This window comes from Lissotriton vulgaris, chromosome 2_1 (genome assembly GCF_964263255.1).
Source record: "Lissotriton vulgaris chromosome 2_1, aLisVul1.2, whole genome shotgun sequence".
NCBI lineage: Eukaryota > Metazoa > Chordata > Amphibia > Caudata > Salamandridae > Lissotriton > Lissotriton vulgaris.
The window spans coordinates 1,328,152,516-1,328,172,672 of record NC_141687.1 but is presented as its reverse complement, the minus strand read 5'-3'; the positions used below and the strand labels follow the sequence as shown (position 1 = coordinate 1,328,172,672).

Genomic DNA, 20,157 nt, shown 5'->3' with positions numbered 1-20,157 from the left:
GTAATGTATTCAATTATAGATGGGGATGTTTTTCAGGAAGGAGTTCCAAGTGACATCATATAGGTGAAGCTCAAAATGTTCATGATGTCACTCAGAATTTTGGGGTAAAAACATCCCTTTTATTCGCTTTTTACCCATCTATAATTCTGTTTCGTGTGGTCCCCAAAATCATCTTTCGTCGCTTTTACCTGCTTACAAAGGGTCAGAGGTGTGACGGGGAGCCAACCATAACATGGCCTCGCCGACGCCTCCCTGTCCCAAATGTTTTTAAAAAATAGCTGCCCTACAGCAACCCACAGCGCCAGCTTCTGCGGCTGCCACACCTTCGCCCCCGAAGCTCAGCTGCCTGCTGTCCAGCACTGCACTGACAGGCTGTGAACCCTGTCAGGGCAGACTGGATGCAGCAACAGTGGGAAACCACTTTTTTTTCCTAGGTCATAGCAGCGATTTACGAGATTTCGGGTCTGGTATTCTCACTAGCAGTATTCAATGACAGCTAAACATAACAACTGGATTACATACGGTGAGAGAAGAAATGGTATTGGCGATTCGGCTGGCATAAAGTTCCCACACCAAAATATGGAAAAGACAATTTGCAGTGGCCAGTGAGCGCTGTGCGCGCGCCTGCGGCCTGCGCCGTTTTTGACGTACTTCCGTGAAGCATCCAGAGAAACAATAACGTCAGCGAGTCAGACTGACACCTTACAGGTGGGGAGGAGCGGTGGGCAATTAGACGCAGAGAAGGAAGTTGTGAACTGTAATTGCCATTGGTGCTGCTCGGCCTCTGACGTTAGCAGAACAGTGAACTTCGCACTTTTTATGATGTGGTTTAAGCTAGTTAAACCTGAGAGAGATCAGATCAGTGTAACTCGGGAATAAGACTCGGCGCAATCCACCATGGAGGGGCGTATCTTCTTGCCACTTTTAATCGGTCTCTACCTTTTGAATGGACAAGGTAAGAATGTACTTTTTTTTCTTTAAAAAAAAAAAGCAATTCTGTCAGCCAAGGGAAGATTATTGGTTAAATCAGTTAGAAAGAAAAGTAACCCACTGTAAATTATTATCTTGCAATGTCTCCCTTTGAAGGTAAACTATGACCCGGGTGCTGGTCTAAGTTCCGTAATACAGTCCTAATTGAAATTGGGCATTCAAACCAAGTGATGACAAAATCATGATAATGCTGTTTTGCTGCTTTTGTTCCGAGCTCCAAGACGCTTCTTGGTGACTGCGAGGGAAATAACTAACGGAGTAACCTTAGTGAAAGACAGGGCTGCTGAGCTTCACTGCCTGCACTTCAAAGGTGGGTGGAAGGTAGAGATCCCTTGAAGTGCAAGCAGTGAGTGACAGCACAGATTGCAGGGGATGTCTGGGGTGTCCACGGAACTCCCTTTTCCACCTCCACAGGGCTGCCTCATATGGGCGCACTGGGAGTATGCCAAGTCTGAAGGCCTCTTTGCCTGTGCGCCTGTGTCCATAATATGGCATGAGCGCAAATGCAGTATTTCTCTCGTTTGGTGTGCCCCCATGCAAATGAGAGAGACCCCTTAAGGCACCTCTTAAGGCATCTGTATTACAGAAGGGACCGCAAAAGTGTTTATGTCCCCTCCTGTAAAACTACAGTGCCCAGGGAGCTCAGAAAGCAGGCACACACGCCAATTGCACCCCCGGGGCTCTGTGTGTAATACAACCCTATGGATGGAATAAGGTGTCCCTAATGATATATAGTCATTTGGTAACCTTAAACTAAAGAAAACCGGGAGTCCATTCCACCAGCAACATTTCAGTGGTATGCCAGCATGCCTTCCCTCACATCAATAGTCAAAAACTTGAGTGCTATAACTGGTTGAGGATGTGCACTTCTGATTTCTACTCGGCTGGTTAACTGGTGTGGATACTAAGACCTGGATTACAAGTGCTGCGTGGATTTGCTGCTGTTTTTTGCATTGGGTACAATTAGATGTCCTTCTACTCGGATGCAATAAATAGCAGCAATTATGAGTCTGTCTCTAAAGACAGGGTATAACTTGCACAAATCTGCATGTGCCGGTCATACAGGACTTTTTTCCCCAATAAGGCGATCTGTGTACGTTGTCTGATTTGATTTTATGTGCAATAATAAGAACATCTGATAAAATCCAACACTAAAGAGTGTGAAATAATCTTGGTGAGCTAATTATCCGCTATTACAAATTTTGCCCATTAAGTGTGGCAGAATATGTGGTAATCAGCATGCCTAGGAATTTTTCAGGCCTTTTTCTCACTTCAAATTCTGGCAGATTTGACCTACCGAAAATTGAATGTGGAGAGAATTTTTTGTTGCACATTGTATATATATCTGGGGTGCGATTATAAACAGCAGAATTCATCATTCTGATATATGCAATAACCAACGGTCGAAGTGCATTACAAAAGTATGGCAACTGTGATGCTACATGGGAGCGGGGCCTATGAATGCGGGGCAGGGGTCAACATTGTGACTGTTAAAACAAAATATTTTGTACTTTTTTTGATCTTTCACCTTCAGGTAGATATATTTAAAATAACGTGCAGCTTAAATGAGAAATACATTTAAAAAGTTAGGTTAATTAGTGGGAAATGCACTATAGTACATTACGAAACCTCTACTAGCTAATGCCCTGCAGAGGTCAATGTGTAACCAGAGAGTCACTGAATTCAATCTTGGTGGGTGTAGAGGAGAATAGAGACTAGAGCATTTTTAGTACTACGAGGTTCCAGCCAGTAACGGAAAGCACTGTGAATATGTAAGCCATTATTTTAAACTTGCATTACACACAGTATAAGATATGCTGTTCCAAAATGCACTAAAAGTTTTGGGATAAAATGGGGATTCTAAAATATAGATTTTAGTTAAACCCAGAGTGTACATGATGCATTTTTTAGGTCTCGCGACCTATCGATGTGCGCAAGCGCATCGAGCGGAGCGAGAATTCAAGTGGCGAAAACATCGTCAAACCAAAGGGCTTTCAGCCCCGCGGTTTTCATGAAGTTCACATGCACAAGCACGCGCATTCAGGGCCAGCCCAGCACATCAAAGGGCTTCTCCTCCCCTAATTGGAGGTGGAGAAGTGTGGCTCACTGGTTAGAGGAGGCATACCCTGAAGCAGAGGGTCAGCCTGGGACCAGGGTTCAATTCCCGACTCGGCAGGGTCTTGAGTCAATATGTCCATGGACTCGATAATTCTCGCTTCGGTGCCTACTTGAATCATGAGTTCACACTCTGCAGCTCTGGGCAATAGCTTGCTTAATCTCCCCTCGCGGCGGGATGCCTGGCTTTCACCCTGCGGATGCCCTGTTGGGTTATCTCGCAGGGGAATACCAGGACGGGTTCCCTAAGCAAGCGCCGAGATGCCTCCGGGTAGTCGTGCGCTATATAAACACGTAATTTACATTTACATTTACAATTATTCATGGCCAGCCGCAGGCCGGCCGTACTCTGTTTCCCAAGCCCGCCCCCATCCTCCACGCATCTCCTTTCACCATGCCTGCACTCTATACAGCCCAGTCCATCAAAGTGCTTCTCCTCCCCTAGGGCTTCTCCTCCCCTAATTATTCATGGCCGGCCGCAGGCCGGCCGTACTCTCAGTTTCCCTTGCCTTGCATGCAGTGAGAGGAAACAACCCCCCAAGACCCACAGCTGGCCGTGTACAGTACAAGACGCCACCCTTTTCAGACATGCAATTTTGCACGGTGCCTTCCACCGCCGGCATTGTCGTCCTGACCCAAGTGATAAGTAACTCAGTTAGATCCATAATGGTCAGATTTTATTCTGATAAAACTTTAGACCAAACAAACCCCTTTTTTGGTCTCGGCTAGAAAGCGCAGTCACTGTCTCTTCGAGACTTGTTTACAATCGGTTGGATTACAGCCTGCCTGCAGCTTACAATTTGTTTGTTTCAACGTCACTCTTGTATCCATTGTTCCCGTTTGTCATGGCATGTATGTGTCATGCCTCTTCTTGTGTTTGGCCCTCCCCTTGTGCATGACCTAAGTACTTGTGTCCATTCACTGTTCCCGATTTTGGAGCTCCTTTATTTGTGTATAAGCACTCCATATGAGTGCTTGTTTTTTCATTTGCTTCTTTTCCCTTCCACCTTCCCCCATCCCGGTAGCGTATTTTCCCTCTAGAGCCCAGTAGTTTAATGCAGAGAGGATGTGGCACAATGGCTAGAGCTGGCGACTTTGGAGCTGGCGAACCAAGTTCAAGTGTCTGCGTCTGCTCGAGATCCTGTGATTATGGGCAAATCACTTCATCTTCATATGCCTACACAAAAATTGTGTGTCCTGTATTATACGGCTATGAGTACATGTGCTCCAATACCTTCAAGTTGAGTTTGTGCCGTATAAAAAAAAAAAATGCAAGCCGCCGGCACATATGCAGTGGAACACAAAGCTACTCATCCTTCCAAAGCTGACAAAACCAACACTGCACCTTTTCAGAGGTTGGTAAAATAAGTGCCACATCTGTGCTTAAAAGCAAAGGATGTAGCCATCTTTGTTAAAAATGTTTAGCACAAAGTGAAGAGTGCATTTTGAGATAGGTGACGCAAGTAGTGGCAATCTAGCTTGGAAAGAAGACCATGCAGCTAATGGCTCTACCTAAATAAAGAACTGCTGCATGGACCGTTGGAATCTGAATTCTACTGCTGGGCCATTTATGCATTGATGCTGGCAAATATTTGTTTACCGGGGCCTGTTTCTTGTCCTGGAAACCGCAACAGACATGCCATGCGGGGAGGGTGGCTCTGTGGTGTGATAACGGAGGGGGTGGACTGCAGCTTTAGTCTGCTCTCCCAATGAATTTCCACTGTTTAACTTCGTCATGGGGGGTTGTTTAATATCGCCACATCAAAGGCATCAATCACCATCCCACAGGCTTCCCCAGCGCTGCCCCGCCCCCTGCTTCACGGCCAGGCCATCTGTTCCCAGCAGCAGCATTTCTCCTGCGCCAGGCCACATCAAAGGCTCTGTGCCACTTTCACCCACACAGCACCACTTTCAGACACGCAACGCCACTCACACCCACGCAAGCCCACTATCACCCACGCAACACCACACTCACCCACGCAATGCCACTCACCCAAGCAACACCACTCACACACGCAACGCAACTCATCCACTCAACCCCACTCATCCACTCAACCCCACTCATCCACGCAACGCCACTCATCCACGCAACCCCACTCATCCACGCAACCCCACTCATCCACGCAACCCCACTCATCCACGCAACGCCACTCATCCACGCAACGCCACTCATCCATGCAACGCCACTCATCCACGCAACGCCACTCATCCACGCAACACCACTCACCCACGCAACGCCACTCATCCACGCAACGCCACTCATCCACGCAACGCCACTCATCCACGCAACGCCACTCATCCACGCAACGCCACTCATCCACGCAACGCCACTCACCCACGCAACGCCACTCACCCACGCAACGCCACTCATCCACGCAACGCCACTCATCCACGCAACGCCACTCACACATGCAACGCCACTCACACATGCAACGCAACTCACCCACGCAACCCCACTCATTCACGCAACCCCACTCATCCACGCAACGCCACTCACACATGCAATGCCACTCACACATGCAATGCCACTCACACATGCAACGCCACTCACACATGCAACGCCACTCACACATGCAACGCCACTCATCCACGCAACGCCACTCATCCACGCAACGCCACTCACCCACGCAACGCCACTCATCCACGCAACGCCACTCATCCACGCAACGCCACTCATCCACGCAACACCACTCATCCACGCAACGCCACTCACACATGCAACGCCACTCACCCACGCAACACCACTCACACATGCAACGCCACTCACCCACGCAACGCCACTCACTCACTCACTCACGCAAAGCCACTCACACCCACGCAGTGCCACTTTCACCCACACTGTGCAGTGCACAATAGGTCTCGCAGTAGGAAAGTTGGAGCTATTGCTTTTGTAAATGACAAAGCCCTTTATGTTTTTAAAATGAAAACAAAAATAAAAGGCATTGTTATTTGCAATTGTAATAGCTCCAACTTTCCTACTGCGAGACCTATTGGCAAGTGCCCCCTTACATGCATCCCCATGCACAGGGGCAAGAGGGGGCCCTGTAGGGCGCCCTTTGTTTCTTCACTGCCAGCAGTTTCATCGAGTGAGAACCACCATGAGACTGCTGGCCGTAAGAAAACTCGTAATATGCTTGGCGGTGCCTCAGCAGCACCACCAAGCATATTGCGGCCTCGAGACTGCCATGCCAACGTCAGGGATCGCGGATCCCTAGCGGTTGCAGCAGCCCCATGGCGGCGGGACCACCGTACTCCTAATACAGCAGTCGGACTGCGGGTACGGCGGTCCCCCGACCCCCACCGCACCTCTACCATGAGTTTGGCGGACCTGTGGACCACCAGACTCATAATTAGGCCGCAACTCTTTGTCATCACAAAACTTCAAGTGATTCCATCAATTAAAGCCAACACTGGTTTACAAGCGCCCTTTACATTTGCAGATTAACCAGTTGCGCACATTTGTATTTCTTTCAAGCAAGCAGGCACCCTGGCAAGAAGGCTTGTTTATTGTTTAGCTGTCTGCCCGCCTTCAAATTCACAACACAGGAGATTCCCTGAATTGCTGCTTTAAATGGGCCGGTACTGTCCGGTATAGAGTAGCTGCACTTTTTATTTTGAGAAGGAGAGTACCTGCACTTCTCAAGAGTGATGTAATACTTTTCATTGGAGAGTACTGGCACCTCTCAGAAACAAGCAGGTACTCTGGCAAAGGGTGCCTGCACCTCTATTTTTCCATTTCAAGCACTGCCCTGAATGAATCTTGAGCTGAAGCAATTAGAGTCTCTGCAACGACGCACAACATCCTGTGATTTTGGGCAAATCACTTAATCTCCCTGTGCCTAACAAATATTAATGTGTCCATTTGTAACGAAACTGGTGCTCATGTAAAGCACTCTAATACCCGATTTCTCGGGTCTAGTTCACGCTATATAAATCTAAAAAAAAAATGTTTAAAAAAAAGTCTTTTCACAAAAATTGGGGAAGGGTTTTTCATTACTTACAAAAAGTATGGGCACATCGTGCCATTCCGATCCCGCCTACTTTCACCTCTGGCAGTAACAGGAGTTAATGGATATACTGCAAATTATTGGGTCACTTGTAATGAGGTCCTAAATTTGAACAGATTTGACCTGTTGTAATTTAATGGGGGAAAATCCAGAGGATGCAAAGTTTAGCAAACCACGTGAAATTGTGACCTCTGCACAAACAGGAGTTTGGGGCACAGGTCGCATAAACGTGGCCTAAAATGCAGATTTTTTTCTGCTAAAACAAATGTATACCACAAAATACATTTTGTTTTACTGAAACCCATTAATCTCTGGCGTAATCTTTTACTCACATTTCTATTAAAGTTTACTCTATATCTGTACAACAGTTACTGCTTATTGACAACCTGGTATCCCTGCTTTGCTTGATTTTATCGGAATTTGGCAACTGGGTGTAGAATGTTAGAGGCATTCTGGCAGCGGACTGGACACTCCAAAGTCTAACCTAGCCCGATATACCAATAAACTAAGGAGCAAAGGCTGTGCAGAGGAGCGGATGGTTACCATGACAAATAATTGTGTTTGTTCTTTACAGTTATGACTTCACAGATAGAGTTCGGAAACAATGAAGGGTTATGGCTATAAAAGTGTTAGCAAAATATTGCAACAAAAAAAAACTATTGCGGAAAAAAATGTACTTATGTGTGTCAGAACAAAACGTTTTTTAACTGATTAAGAAATAGGAAGTGTCCATTTTATGAGGCAGCTGTACCACTGACTATATAAAGGACTGACCTTAAGGACCTAATTTTAGTACCCCGGCTCTTGTCTAGTATTCTTCCCCACCCGAGTTACCTGAATATCAGTACTTCCTGAGGATATATACCGGGTCTTTTAGAAGTATACTTTGAGGGTTCTCTAAGAAATTAGGCATTGCCCTGGGAATTGGTAACTCTGCAAGTAAAGCGCTGTACTTACATGTCAGACATAACTTTAGTTTAGTCACACAAAAAGCGATGAGAGGGATGCTTGAAAAAACGTCTAACCACTGGCAATCACTCGGGATAGCATTCCAACCCATAATTTTTCACTGACTGTGCCACTCTAGATAATGGCCTGCCTTACTCAAATCAGTACTGACTGTGTTCCTCAACTTTAGTTTAGTCTGCACACCAATTGCCACAAACGCTAGAATTGAAAACTATAGGTATTGTACCTGAAGCTCTTCCATTGGATGGCTGTCTATATAATATAAGTACGTTTTATTACATAGCAATTGATGATCGTTATCAATTGCACATGTAACATTATTACTCTACTACAATACCGCTATTGCAGTGGTATCGCAAAGATATATTGAAAGGTAGGATCAAAGTCCAATGAGAACATGTCTATGTGAGAAATACTACCTGATGTAAACATGTACTGCCAGCATGTGACAAAATGCAGCCTGATTATATTTCAGGGGGAGGAATGAGTCACCCCTGCAGGACAAAACACTATGCAAACATTATCTGAGTATTTAGTGTGTAAACAAAACTTCATGCTGCTGAACTGACTTAGTGAGATAACTCTTTTTAAGATCATTTAAGGGCTTATTTAAATTTGGATAGCAAATCCCATAATTTTGGGATATTATATTTGGTTTCCGTGATGGGTATGATTGATGTAATACATTTTTTCAGCAGTGGTATTACCTTTTACTGCCAGTGGTAATTGTATCATCCACCCTCCCTCCCCCCACTAGCGTGGCAAACCTGGACAATGGATTTTACATTCAGATGCTATTGCAACATGAATGTCTTTTCTATGTCTTAGAAGGAACATTTTTTTTAACATGGAGAGATTAGCCCTCCAGGTTTCCAGTCACTTATAGAATTTAGAGCAGTGTCTAAATATTTCACAAGAACAAACTGCGATTACATTTTAATATTGCCCATTAAAAAAATGAATAATAATGGCTGCTTTAGAGCCAAGCAGCAATAGCAATAATGCCAGTGTAAGCTCTCAAAAAACGTATTTTATGCTTTTTGTGGCCATTTATTCACTCAATGCTTGGTTGTAACAAATTTAAACTAATTAAACTTACGCCACTCCCATTTGTTTGCTTCTTATTCGAAGTCTTGCCTTGTGCATCTTGTTTTTGTTCGATATCTCCAGCTCGTGCCTTTCTACTGCTCTCTTTTAAGGGACTACTTTTTTCTTCCTACTTAAACACTGGATTTGAGTGCATGTGTCTTCCAGCTGTCTCTCTTGTGTACTTCTCCACCCACTCCCTGTGTTACTGTCTTCCTGGTATGCTTCTCCCCTGCCCCTTCTGTGTTGCCCTCTCTCTATTTGGAAGGCCTCCAATCCGTCTGACACTTCAGGTGCCTCATTTGAGCTGTGCAACTTCTCAGCGTGCTCTCAAACAGTGGCGGCGGGTGTAGGTAAGAGGGGTGGGGCGTCAACAGATGACGACGAGGGAAAATAAAATAAGAAAATCATTTACCTTGCGCTCGCCACATCGCCAAGTTGGCAATGCGGGGAATGCAAGGTAAGTGGTTTTCTCTTTCTTTTTCATTTATTTCCCTTGTTGTCATCTGTTGACTCCCTCCTGCCCCGCCTACTGTGTTTTCCTGCACGGGCCGCGACTACTCTCAAATGAGTTCGGCAGTCTCAAAATTGACTTTTTAAGGCATAAGCAAAGTTGGCAGTTGCCCTGTCTCCTCCTCCCACACCACTTTCCTATGCACCCCCCTGATAAAGTGATCTTTCTCCCACTCGGTTTACCTGAACCGCTCTCTCTCTCTGCCTCGCTCCATCTATGACTTTCTCTACCCAGACTTACATTTTTGAATTTTTGGGTCCCTGGAAAGACTTTCAGTTGTATTTGTGTAAAACTTAAAATTTAATTCAACATTGTTTGTCATAATGTTGGCACAAATTAGCAGGAAATAGGTAATATTATTCTAATTTGTTTTTTCAACAGGGGCCAAAAATATTGATTGCCCTGGGCCTCGAAAAAAATGACACTGAGTCTCAATGCATGACTTTACTAGGAGTCCAACACCCCACCGCCCCCAGAGGTCCTGATTGTGGATGACCCAGGGCTGCTAGTGCTGGCGGGACTCCCCTCCTGTGTCCAGTGCTTTAAATGGGCAGGTACTCACCGGTACTGAGTACTGGCACTTGTTAATTATCTCGCATCGAGTACCGGCACTTTTCCTTGAATAAGGAGAGTACCGGTACTCACAAGGGGCCTGGTTTTGATGCAGGTGGCGCTCCTGTCATCAATCACCTCGTACGTCGGCAGCCCCTTCCATTCTTAATCACAGTGGAAGCCTGGGCCGGGCTAGTACAAGAGTGATCTGCATATGCTGCTCTGGAAGCCATCAGAGCAGAGGTGTGGCTGCAGGGAGGTTCGATTAGCCTTTGTTTTTACACAGCAGGGGCAGAGAGGTGGCTATTAAATCTAATGGGCGAGGGTGTGAGAGGCATTGTTCAGGGTAACACGGTGCTACAATGACGCTTCTGTAGCAGAAAGCATTTACTAATCGTATGACACAGGAAGCCAGTGCCTTTCCCCTAAGTAAGATTGGGGCACCATAAGTAGCAAGAAAGTGGATAACTCTGGTGGTTAATGCGCTTGCTAGAAAGATCTGTGTGCATTCTAATCTAAGGTTCAACTCACAATAAAATTGCATCAAGGGTCATTGTGCCTGCTGGAAAGCAACATGTAGTTTAGAGATTTTTTTAATGTAGATAGCTCAGTAGGATACTGTTTTTGTTGCATAGATCCTTGTCTTCCCTGTAGGTCACAAGTTAACATCCTTGGCATATATCTTAGTGAATTATGTACCCGCAGCAAGGACCTGCATACAAAAACAAGGCATATGTATATAGAACCTTACTGTTTTTTTTCAATCTGTATTTCTGTGTTCTGTATTTTGCCTCTGTGCCACTCATTTTTCCGGTATTTCTGTGCCCTTTTGCCCTCTGTGCCACTCTTTTTTCCCTCATTTCTGTGCCCCTTTTGCCTTCAGTTCCACTCATTTTTTGTGCCCTTCTGCCCTTTGTTCCACTCTTTTTTGTGCCCTTCTGCCCTCTGTGCCACTCGTTTTTCCCTCATTTTTTTGCCCCTTTTGCCTTCTGTCCCACTCGTTTTTTGTGCCCTTCTGCCCTCTGTTCCACTCGTTTTTTGTGCCCTTCTGCCCTCTGTGCCACTCGTTTTTCCCTTGTTTTTGTGCCCCTTTTGCCTTCTGTTCCACTCGTATTTTGTGCCCTTCTGCCCTCTGTGCCACTCTTTTTTCCCTCGTTTCTGTGCCCCTTTTGCGTTCTGTTCAATGTTTTTTTGTGCCCTTTTGCCTTCTGTGCCACTTGTTTTTCCCTCGATTTTGTGCCCCTTTTTTCTTCTGTTACCTTCGTTGTCCCTCACCAGCCTCGCCCCTGCGTCCCCTGCGGCCCCGCCCTCCTGACTGCCCATTCGCTGCCCCTGCCTCCCAGCTGCTCCTCCCTCCCACCTTCCCATATAGGTCGGCCGCTGCACGGTGAGGAGAGCGACCCTTGACCCCACCAGGTAGGTCGCTCCCCCTCTGCACAGCACCGCCTGTGTCTCCCTGCCCCATCTGCCGCTTCTGAGGAAGTTCGAGGCCCTCCACCACCCGCAGGCTACCACATGCGCCTCATCCCTGGTGGCCAGTGGTAGGCCGTAGGTAGGTTTGTTCATCCTCCGCTTTATAGCTTTTATTGTATTGCCTGTATTTTCATTGTTGGGTCTGTGGCTGCTGTTGCCTGTCTTCCCCCGCTGCCTGTATGTGGTCCGTGCCTCTTTTTCTTCCCTCTGTTCCCCTCGCCGTCCCTGTGCTCTCTCTGCCCCGTCTTTCCTTCTGTACCCCTCGCTGCCCCTGTGTCTCTGCCCGGTTTTCCCTTCTGTTCCCCTCGCTGACCCCTGGTCTCTGCCCGGTTTTTCCTTCTGTTCCCCTCGCTGCCCCCATGCCTCTCTGCCCGTTCTGCCTTCTGTTCTTAACTGCCCCTGTATTTCTGTGTTCTGTATTTTGCCTCTGTGCCACTAGTTTTTTCCGGTATTTCTGTGCCCTTTTGCCTTCTGTGCCACTCGTTTTCCCCTCGTTTTTGTGCCACTTTTGACTTCTGTTCCACTCGTTTTTTGTGCCCGTCTGCCTTCTGTGCCATTCGTTTTTTGCCTCGTTTTAGTGCCCCTTTTGCCTTCTGTTCCATTCGTTTTTTGTGCCCTTCTGCCCTCTGTTCCACTCTTTTTTGTGCCCTTCTGCCTTCTGTGCCACTTGTTTTTGTGCCCCTTTTGCCTTCTTTCCCACTCGTTTTTTGTGCCCTTCTGCCTTCTGTTCCACTCGTTTTTTGTGTCCTTCTGCCCTCTGTGCCACTCGTTTTTCCCTTGTTTTTGTGCCCCTTTTGCCTTCTGTTCCACTCGTTTTTTGTGCCCTTTTCCCCTCTGTTCCACTCGTTTTTTGTGCCCTTCTGCCCTCTGTGACACTCATTTTCCCCTCATTTCTGTGCCCCTTTTGCCTTCTGTTCACTTGTTTTTTGTGCCCTTTTGCCCTCTGTGCCACTTGTTTTTCCCTCAATTTTGTGCCCCTTTTTCCTTCTGTTACCTTAGTTGTCCCTCACCGCCCTGGCTGCTGCTTCCCCGGCGGCCCCGCCCCCCTGACTGCCCATTCGCTGCCCCCCCTCCCAACTGCTCCTCCCTCCCACTTTCCCATATGCCGGCCGCTGCGCGGTGAGGACAGCGACCCTTGACCACACCAGGTAGGTCGCTCCCCCTCTGCACAGCACTGCCTGTGTCTCCCTGCCCGACCTGCCGCTGCTGAGGAAGTTCGAGGCCCTCCACCACACGCAGGCTACCATCTGCGCCTCATCCCTGGTTGCCAGTGGTAGGCCGTAGGTAGGTTTGTTCATCCTCCGCTTTATTGATTTTATTGTACTGCCTGTATTTTCATTGTTGTGTCTGTGACTGCTGTTGTCTGTCTTCCCCCGCTGCCTGTACGTGGTCCGTGACCCTTTTTCTTCCCTCTGTCCCCCTCGCCGTCACCGAGCTCTCTCTGCCCCGTCTTTCCTTCTGTACCCCTTGCTGCCCATTTTGTTGGAAATATTTGCCTCACACACCCTTGCGAGTGTCATGTTTCATCAGCTCGGGGACCCCCTTAATAAAGTAGTTTTCGGTACCCCTCACTGCATTTTAAACCACCTTTAGGATACACACTGCACTACCCGCATACCCACACTTCACCATAAGGCTGTTGGATTTAAAAGATCTCCGCCAAAGACCCCCTCTTTGAGGTGAGCCCATCGGGGATTGCACCGCCTCCCCGACGAGGAGCAACGCCAATGATGAAGCATGACACTCGCAAGGGTGTGTGAGGCAAATATTTCCAACAAAATGGATACCCAAAGGTATCACATCCACTCCTCCGGTCACGCCAGATACACACAATCCCTTATCTAAGGAACAATTCAGCTACCCAGTCTTGTTGATACACACTTGAGGGCACAAGCTGACACTGGACCTTCTACTTTTCTTAGTGGTTAATGGTGCCCAATTGATCTACTGATCGCTCTCCCTCCTCTTGACAAACAAACTGTCTGCCTTCTGTGCCACTCGTTTTTGTGCCCCTTTGCCTTCTGGTCCACTCGGGTTTTGTGCCCTTCTGCCCTCTGTTCCACACTTTTTATGTGCCCTTCTGCCCTCTGTGCCACTTGTTTTTCCCTTGTTTTTGTGCCCTGTTTGCCTTCTGTTCCACTCATTTTTTGAGCCCTTCTGCCCTCTGTTCCACTCGCCGTCCCTCTGCTCTCTCTGCCCCGTCTTTCCTTCTGTACCCCTCGCTGCCCCAGTGTCTCTGCGTGGTTTTCCCTTCTGTTCCCCTCGCTGCCCCGTGTCTCTACCCGGTTTTTGTTTCTGTTCCCCTCGCTGCCCCTATGCCTCTCTGCCCGTTCTGCCTTCTGTTCTTAGCTGCCCCTGTATTTCTGTGTTCTGTATTTTGCCTCTGTGCCACTCGTTTTTCCGGTATTTCTGTGCCCTTTTGCCTTCTGTGCCACTAGTTTTTCCCACGTTTTTGTGCTCCTTTTGCCTTCTGTTCCACTCGTTTTTGGTGCCCTTCTGCCTCCTGTGCCACTCGTTTTTTCCCTCGTTTTTGTGCCCCTTTTGCCTTCTGTTCCACTCATTTTTTTTGCCCTTCTGCCCTCTGTTCCACTCTTTTTTGTGCCCTTCTGCATTCTGTGCCACTCGTTTTGCCCTTGTTTTTGTGCCCCTTTTGCCTTCGTCCCACTCATTTTTTGTGCCCTTCTGCCCTCTGTTCCACTAGTTTTTTGTGCCCTTCTGCCTTCTGTGCCACTCGTTTTTCCCTTGTTTTTGTGCCCCTTTTGCCTTCTGTCCCACTCATTTTTTGTCCCCTTCTGCCCTCTGTTCCAATTGTTTTTTGTGCCCTTCTGCCCTCTGTTCCACTGGGTTTTTGTGCCCTTCTGCCCTCTGTGCCACTCGGTTTTCCCTAGTTTCTGTGCCCCTTTTGCCTTCTGTTCACTTGTTTTTGTGCCCTTTTGCCTTCTGTGCCACTATTTTTTCCTTCGATTTTGGGCCCCTTTTTCCTTCTGTTACCTTCGTTGTCCCTCACTGCCCACGCCGCTGCATCCCCTGCGGCCCCGCCCCGCTGACTGCCCATTTGCTGCCCCCACCTCCCAGCTGCTCCTCCCTCCCACCTTCCTATATAGACCGGCCCCTGCGCAGTGAGGAGAGCGACCCTTGACCCCACCAGGTAGGTTGCGTCCCCTTTGCACAGCACCGCCTGTGTCTCGCTGCCCCATCTGCCGCTGCTGAGGAAGTTGGAGGACCTCCACCACCCGCAGGCTACCACCTACGCCTCATCTCTGATGGCCAGTGGTAGGCCGTGGGTAGGTTTGTTCATCCTCCGCTTTATTGCTTTTATTGTATTGCCTGTATTTTCATTGTTGTGTCTGTGACTGCTGTTGTCTGGCTTCCCCCGCTGCCTGTACGTGGTCCGTGCCCCTTTTTTTTCCCTCTGTTCCCCTCGCCGTCCCTGTGCTATCTATGCCCGGTCTTTCCTCCTGTACCCCTCGCTGCCCCTGTGTCTCTGCCCGATTTTCCCTTCTGTTCCCCTCGCTGCCCCGTGTCTCTGCCCAGTTTTCCCTTCTGTTCCCCTTGCTGCCCCATGCCTCTCTGCTAGATCTGCCTTCTGTTCTTAGCTGCCCCTGTATTTCTGTGTTCTGTATTTTGCCTCTATGCCACTCGTTTTTCTGGTATTTCTGTGCCCTTTTGCCTTCTGTGCCACTCGTTTTTCCCTCGTTTTTGTGCTCCTTTTGCCTTCTGTTCCACTCGTTTTTGTGCCCGTCTGCCTTCTGTGCCACTTGTTTTTTCACTTGTTTTTTGTGCCCCGTTGCCTTCTGTTCCACTCGTTTTTAGCATCCTTCTACCCTCTGTTCCACACTTTTTTTTGTGCCCTGCCCTCTGTGCCACTTGTTTCTACCTTGTTTTCGTGCCTCGTTTGCCTTCTGTTCCACTCGTTTTTTGAACCCTTCTGCCCTCTGTTCCACTCGTTTTTTGTGCCCTTCTGCCCTCTGTGCCGCTCGTTTTTTCCTTTATTTTTGTGCCCCTTTTGCCTTTTGTTCCACTTGTGTTTTGTTCCCTTCTGCCCTCTGTTCCACTCGTTTTTTTGTGCCCTTCTGCCCTCTGTGCCACTTGTTTTCCCCTCATTTCTGTACCCCTTTTGCCTTCTGTTCCACTCGTTATTTGTGCCCTTTTGCCTTCTGAGCCACTTGTTTTTTACTCGATTTTGTGCCCCTTTTTCCTTCTGTTACCTTCGTTGTTCCCCACAGCCTCTTCGCTGCGTCTCCTGCGGCCTGCCCCCCTGACGGCCCACTGCCCATTTGTTGCCCCGCCTCTCAGCTGCTCCTCCCTCCCACCTCCCCATATATGCCAGCCACTGGCGTGCCTAAGGCATGCCTGTTTGCTCCCGTCCGCACCCAGCGCCAGAACCACTGGCCCCGCACCCGCCACGATGACCGCCGCCAATACGACGCCAGCACTCTGCATGCTCTCAACTCCGGATGGAGCCACACCTGCTTGAAGGCTGCCCCGAAACGCACACACGGCCCCTTCACCTGGCAGAACTGCAGCTATGCCAGCCTCAGAGCCGACGAACCACCCGCCAAGAAAGACCCCAACCACCTCCGATGCATACTACTGAACACCTGCTTCACACGCAAGCATGCCGTTGAGCTCTGGGACCTGCTTGACACAACATCCCAGGACGCCACCTTCCTGACAGAGACCTGGTTTAACGACTCCTCTGCACCCGACATCGCCATAGCCATCCCAGCCGGCTACAAGATGACCCGCAGAGACCGCACCAACGGAGTCTGTATCGCCATCGTCCACAAAAACAGCATCAGGGTCTCGAATAGCACCGCCGATGCGCTCAGCACCGCCGAACACATGCATTTCCAGATCCACACAGACCCTAACTCCACCCTCAGAGGCACCCTCGTCTACCGACCCCTCAGACCCCGCCCCCAGTTCAGTGACTCCATCGCCGACTTGATCAGCACGCACACCCTGACCTCCACCAACTACATCCTCCTCGGAGACCTGAACTTTCACCTTGAGAACAACAACGACACCAACTCCACAACCCTGATGGATAACCTCGCCAACCTCGGACTAAAGCAACTCGTCACAATGCCCACCCACTCCGCTGGCCACATGCTCGACCCCGTCTTCTCCTCAAGCCCGCATGTCTCCGTCAGCCACACCACCGAACTCCTCTGGACCGGCCACCGCTGCATCCACTTCGCCTTCCAGAAGCCCACCACACACCACCGCACCCAACAGATCCCCCGCCCCTGCTGGAGCAGAATCACCGAAGACCAACTACATGCAAACCTCGCTCACAGCCCACCAACCGAACCCTCCAACACTGACGACACTGCCCACAGCCTCAGACGCTGGATCGAGGACTGCGATAACACCCTCGCCCCGCTGAAGAAAACTCCCCACATAGACACCAGCAAGAGGGCCAGCTGGTTCACCCCAGAACTCCTAGCCTCCAAGCAAGCCTACCGGAAACTAGAGAAGAAATGGCACAGTGAACAAACCTCGGACAGCCAGGCAGCACACAAGGACTCAATCCGCAACCACCACCACCTCATCAGGGCGGCTAAGGGGACCTCCTTCAAAGACCGCCTAGACTACAACACACACAATAGCAAGGAGCTCTTCAACATCGTGAAGGAACTCTCCAACCCCAGCTCTAACACCAATGACATCCCACAGTCACAAGCCCTGTGCGACTCCCTCGCCACCTTCTTCCACCGCAAGGTAGCAGACATCCACAACAGCTTCAGCACCCAGACAGCCCCAACAGACAGCAACACAACAGACCCTCTGTACACCATCGACCACGACCCCCTGCTAGCCTGGGCCAGCGTGAGCATCGATGGCACCATCAAGACCATACGCACAATCCACTCTGGCTCTCCGTCAGATTCATTCCCGCACCACATCTTCAACAGAGCAAGCCGTTCCATCGCACCCCACCTGCACAATGTCATCAATCTCTACCTCGAGACCGCAACCTTCCCAGAGATCTGGAAATACGCTGAGATCAACGCCCTACTCAAAAAACCTAAGGCAGACCCAAGATACCTCAAGAACTTCAGGCCCATCTCTCTGCTCCCCTTCCTGGCCAAGGTCATCGAGAAAACCGTCAACAGACAGCTAACCCGATACCTCGAATAAAACAGAATCCTGGACCCTTCCCAGTCACTGTTCCGAAGCAACCACAGCACCAAGACTGCCCTCATCGCCACCACCTGAAGCTGTTCTGTACCGGTGGCTATGATAGCAGCTTCAGTAAGGCATTTGGACGATGAGAATACGGTGATGGCTGCTAGTGCCTGCCTGGACATTGAAGCTGGGGAACCATGTTTGAGTCTTGCATCAGCTCAATACCCTGCGATTCTAGGCAAATCAGTGAATCTCTCCAAGAAATGAATGTGTCCTTGTTTAATGTAACTGGTGCTCGCGTAAAGTGCTCCAATACCTTTGGGTTGAGTTCGCTCTATATGAATCTGCCCCAAAAAATAAAATCAGTGGGTACCTTATTCCTCGTGCACTTTCTACTGTTCCAGACATTCAAGATAAACAAGCATCAGCGTTAGTATTGTGAAAACTTTATACCAGACTAAACTAGCATATATATCACAGGCAGCCGTAAAAGCATGGTAATGGATGTCAATCTCTTGAGGGTGGTTAAAAGCTTTCTTTCCCCATCCCACTGAAGGTGCATCACAAATACTGGTCTACACTGTACTGCACACACTGGAACAACACTCACAAGTCACACTGATAACAGATGTAGTGTAGCAGGAAATTGGGCATCACTATGTCATGTGCTGCACAAGGAGCAAATCTGGTAGACCCCAGGACGCCTACGTAAGGTGGTAGGGTCTGCATAGGGGCCAGAAGAGATAATAAATAGCCTGGGGACCCGGGTGTGGTCAGAGTTGAGACCACCACCTTAACACCGGCGTGCATGGTCTTTCTTGCAAACTCTGTGCCTGGCCGCCATCACACTACAACATACTCCTCCCTCTCTGCGCAACCCTCCTCCCCCCACGGCCTCACAAAAATTTGCTCTTGCTGGAACTGTCATGTCTTGAATCACCTACACAGACCCTTGGCCACTCCCTTCCATCAATGTGCATTCGACATAGGGTGTCATATAACACGTGTGCACTTCTAAGCTATGCATATAACTGTAACCTACAGTGCTTATAGTGGAAGAAGTGGGGGCATGAAGCACTATCTATCATATCCGTATGTATCCTATCAATACAGCCTATCAACACGATCCCTCGTTATCTATCTTTCTCTGGCAAATTATGTTTTACATAGTGCTTCGTGCCACACCTGCTGCTCTAAGTGCTATAAATAACGGTCCTTCCCCACTGTTATGTCTGTGGTCAGGGCTCTTGTTATACCGTTCCCCAATGCCGTGGGCAGGTTGCACACAATCAAAGAATGTTAAGCCTTGAAATAATCACACATCGAGGCAGCGTAAACGGGGGCACAAGCTGCGTCAGTCTCTGCACACTAAGGCCACGCCCGGCAGCAGCAACATTTATTTAACAAGCCGCACGTGATGTGGGAGAAACCAAAAGGTCATCGGCCGGGAGGGCATGTACAGGAAAAACCCCTTCGCCACAGGAGCACAATACTTTAAACCAGACTCTCAAGTTGTGTCACTGGAGCCATGGAGCGACAATACATTTCAGCCCAAAATACAAACTAAACACAACATGGAAGTACATAGACACCACATTATGACCACAACTGAATCCTGAGCAGAAAATCCAAGGCCTCACACTGTAAGGACAGATACATATAAAAAGATGACATACCTAATAACAGGAATTTACCTGATACCCTGAAAAATACAGCTCCTCACACCAAATAATCTTTCAGTCTGGTTGAAGGCATAGATTGCACTGGAGTTCATATCTGGTGTGAGTACGGCAATCAGGTGGGAGATTAGATGAACTCACCTCGGGACTCCCTAGCAGTTGCGCAGCCACAACAGGACTTCTGAGTCATTGGTCAATAGACTCCGAGGATCCACAATTTAGTGGCTTGGCTTCAGACCACACGTCCTGCTCATTCATCCCAGAAGCATAGTTCCTGTTATCCAGAGAGCTATTTCTGTGTAGATGAAACCTTTTGAATGATGAAATGAAAGTGACAGTCTCTTGTCCACGATGCGCAGTGACTTGGGTTCCATGCATAGCAACTATGTTCCAAGGATTACGCTCAAAAGGCAGTCTAATTGTGCAACCGGGGAATCGATTTTGTATCAGCACCAAATCACAGAATTTCAGATCAGACACCTTTGCTCTCCGGCGATTGCTAGCCCGTGCTTTGGATTTCTTCCTTCGATCATGAACCATGTGATCATCAACAGGACCCGGGGCCCATTCAGGATGATGAGGGATGGAGTCTATGACTATCTACCCATTTGACAGGTGACCAGGTGCTCACTCTGTG

At 48.7% G+C, this 20,157-nt stretch overlaps 1 protein-coding gene across 4 annotated transcripts in view; it reads left to right on the top strand.

The window, feature by feature from the left end:
* Positions 1-752: 752 nt before the first annotated feature.
* MUC13 (mucin 13, cell surface associated) overlaps positions 753-20,157 on the top strand; it is an 818,501-nt gene continuing 799,096 nt past the window's right edge. Inside the window, exon 1 of one of the 4 annotated variants that reach the window (XM_086957098.1) lies at positions 753-955. In XM_086957098.1, the coding sequence (XP_086813224.1) occupies positions 898-955 (58 nt within the window). In that variant the 5' untranslated portion in view covers positions 753-897. The remainder of the gene's footprint in view (positions 956-20,157) is intronic. The other 3 variants (XM_086957097.1, XR_015308476.1, XR_015308475.1) reach the window with 3 other exon arrangements.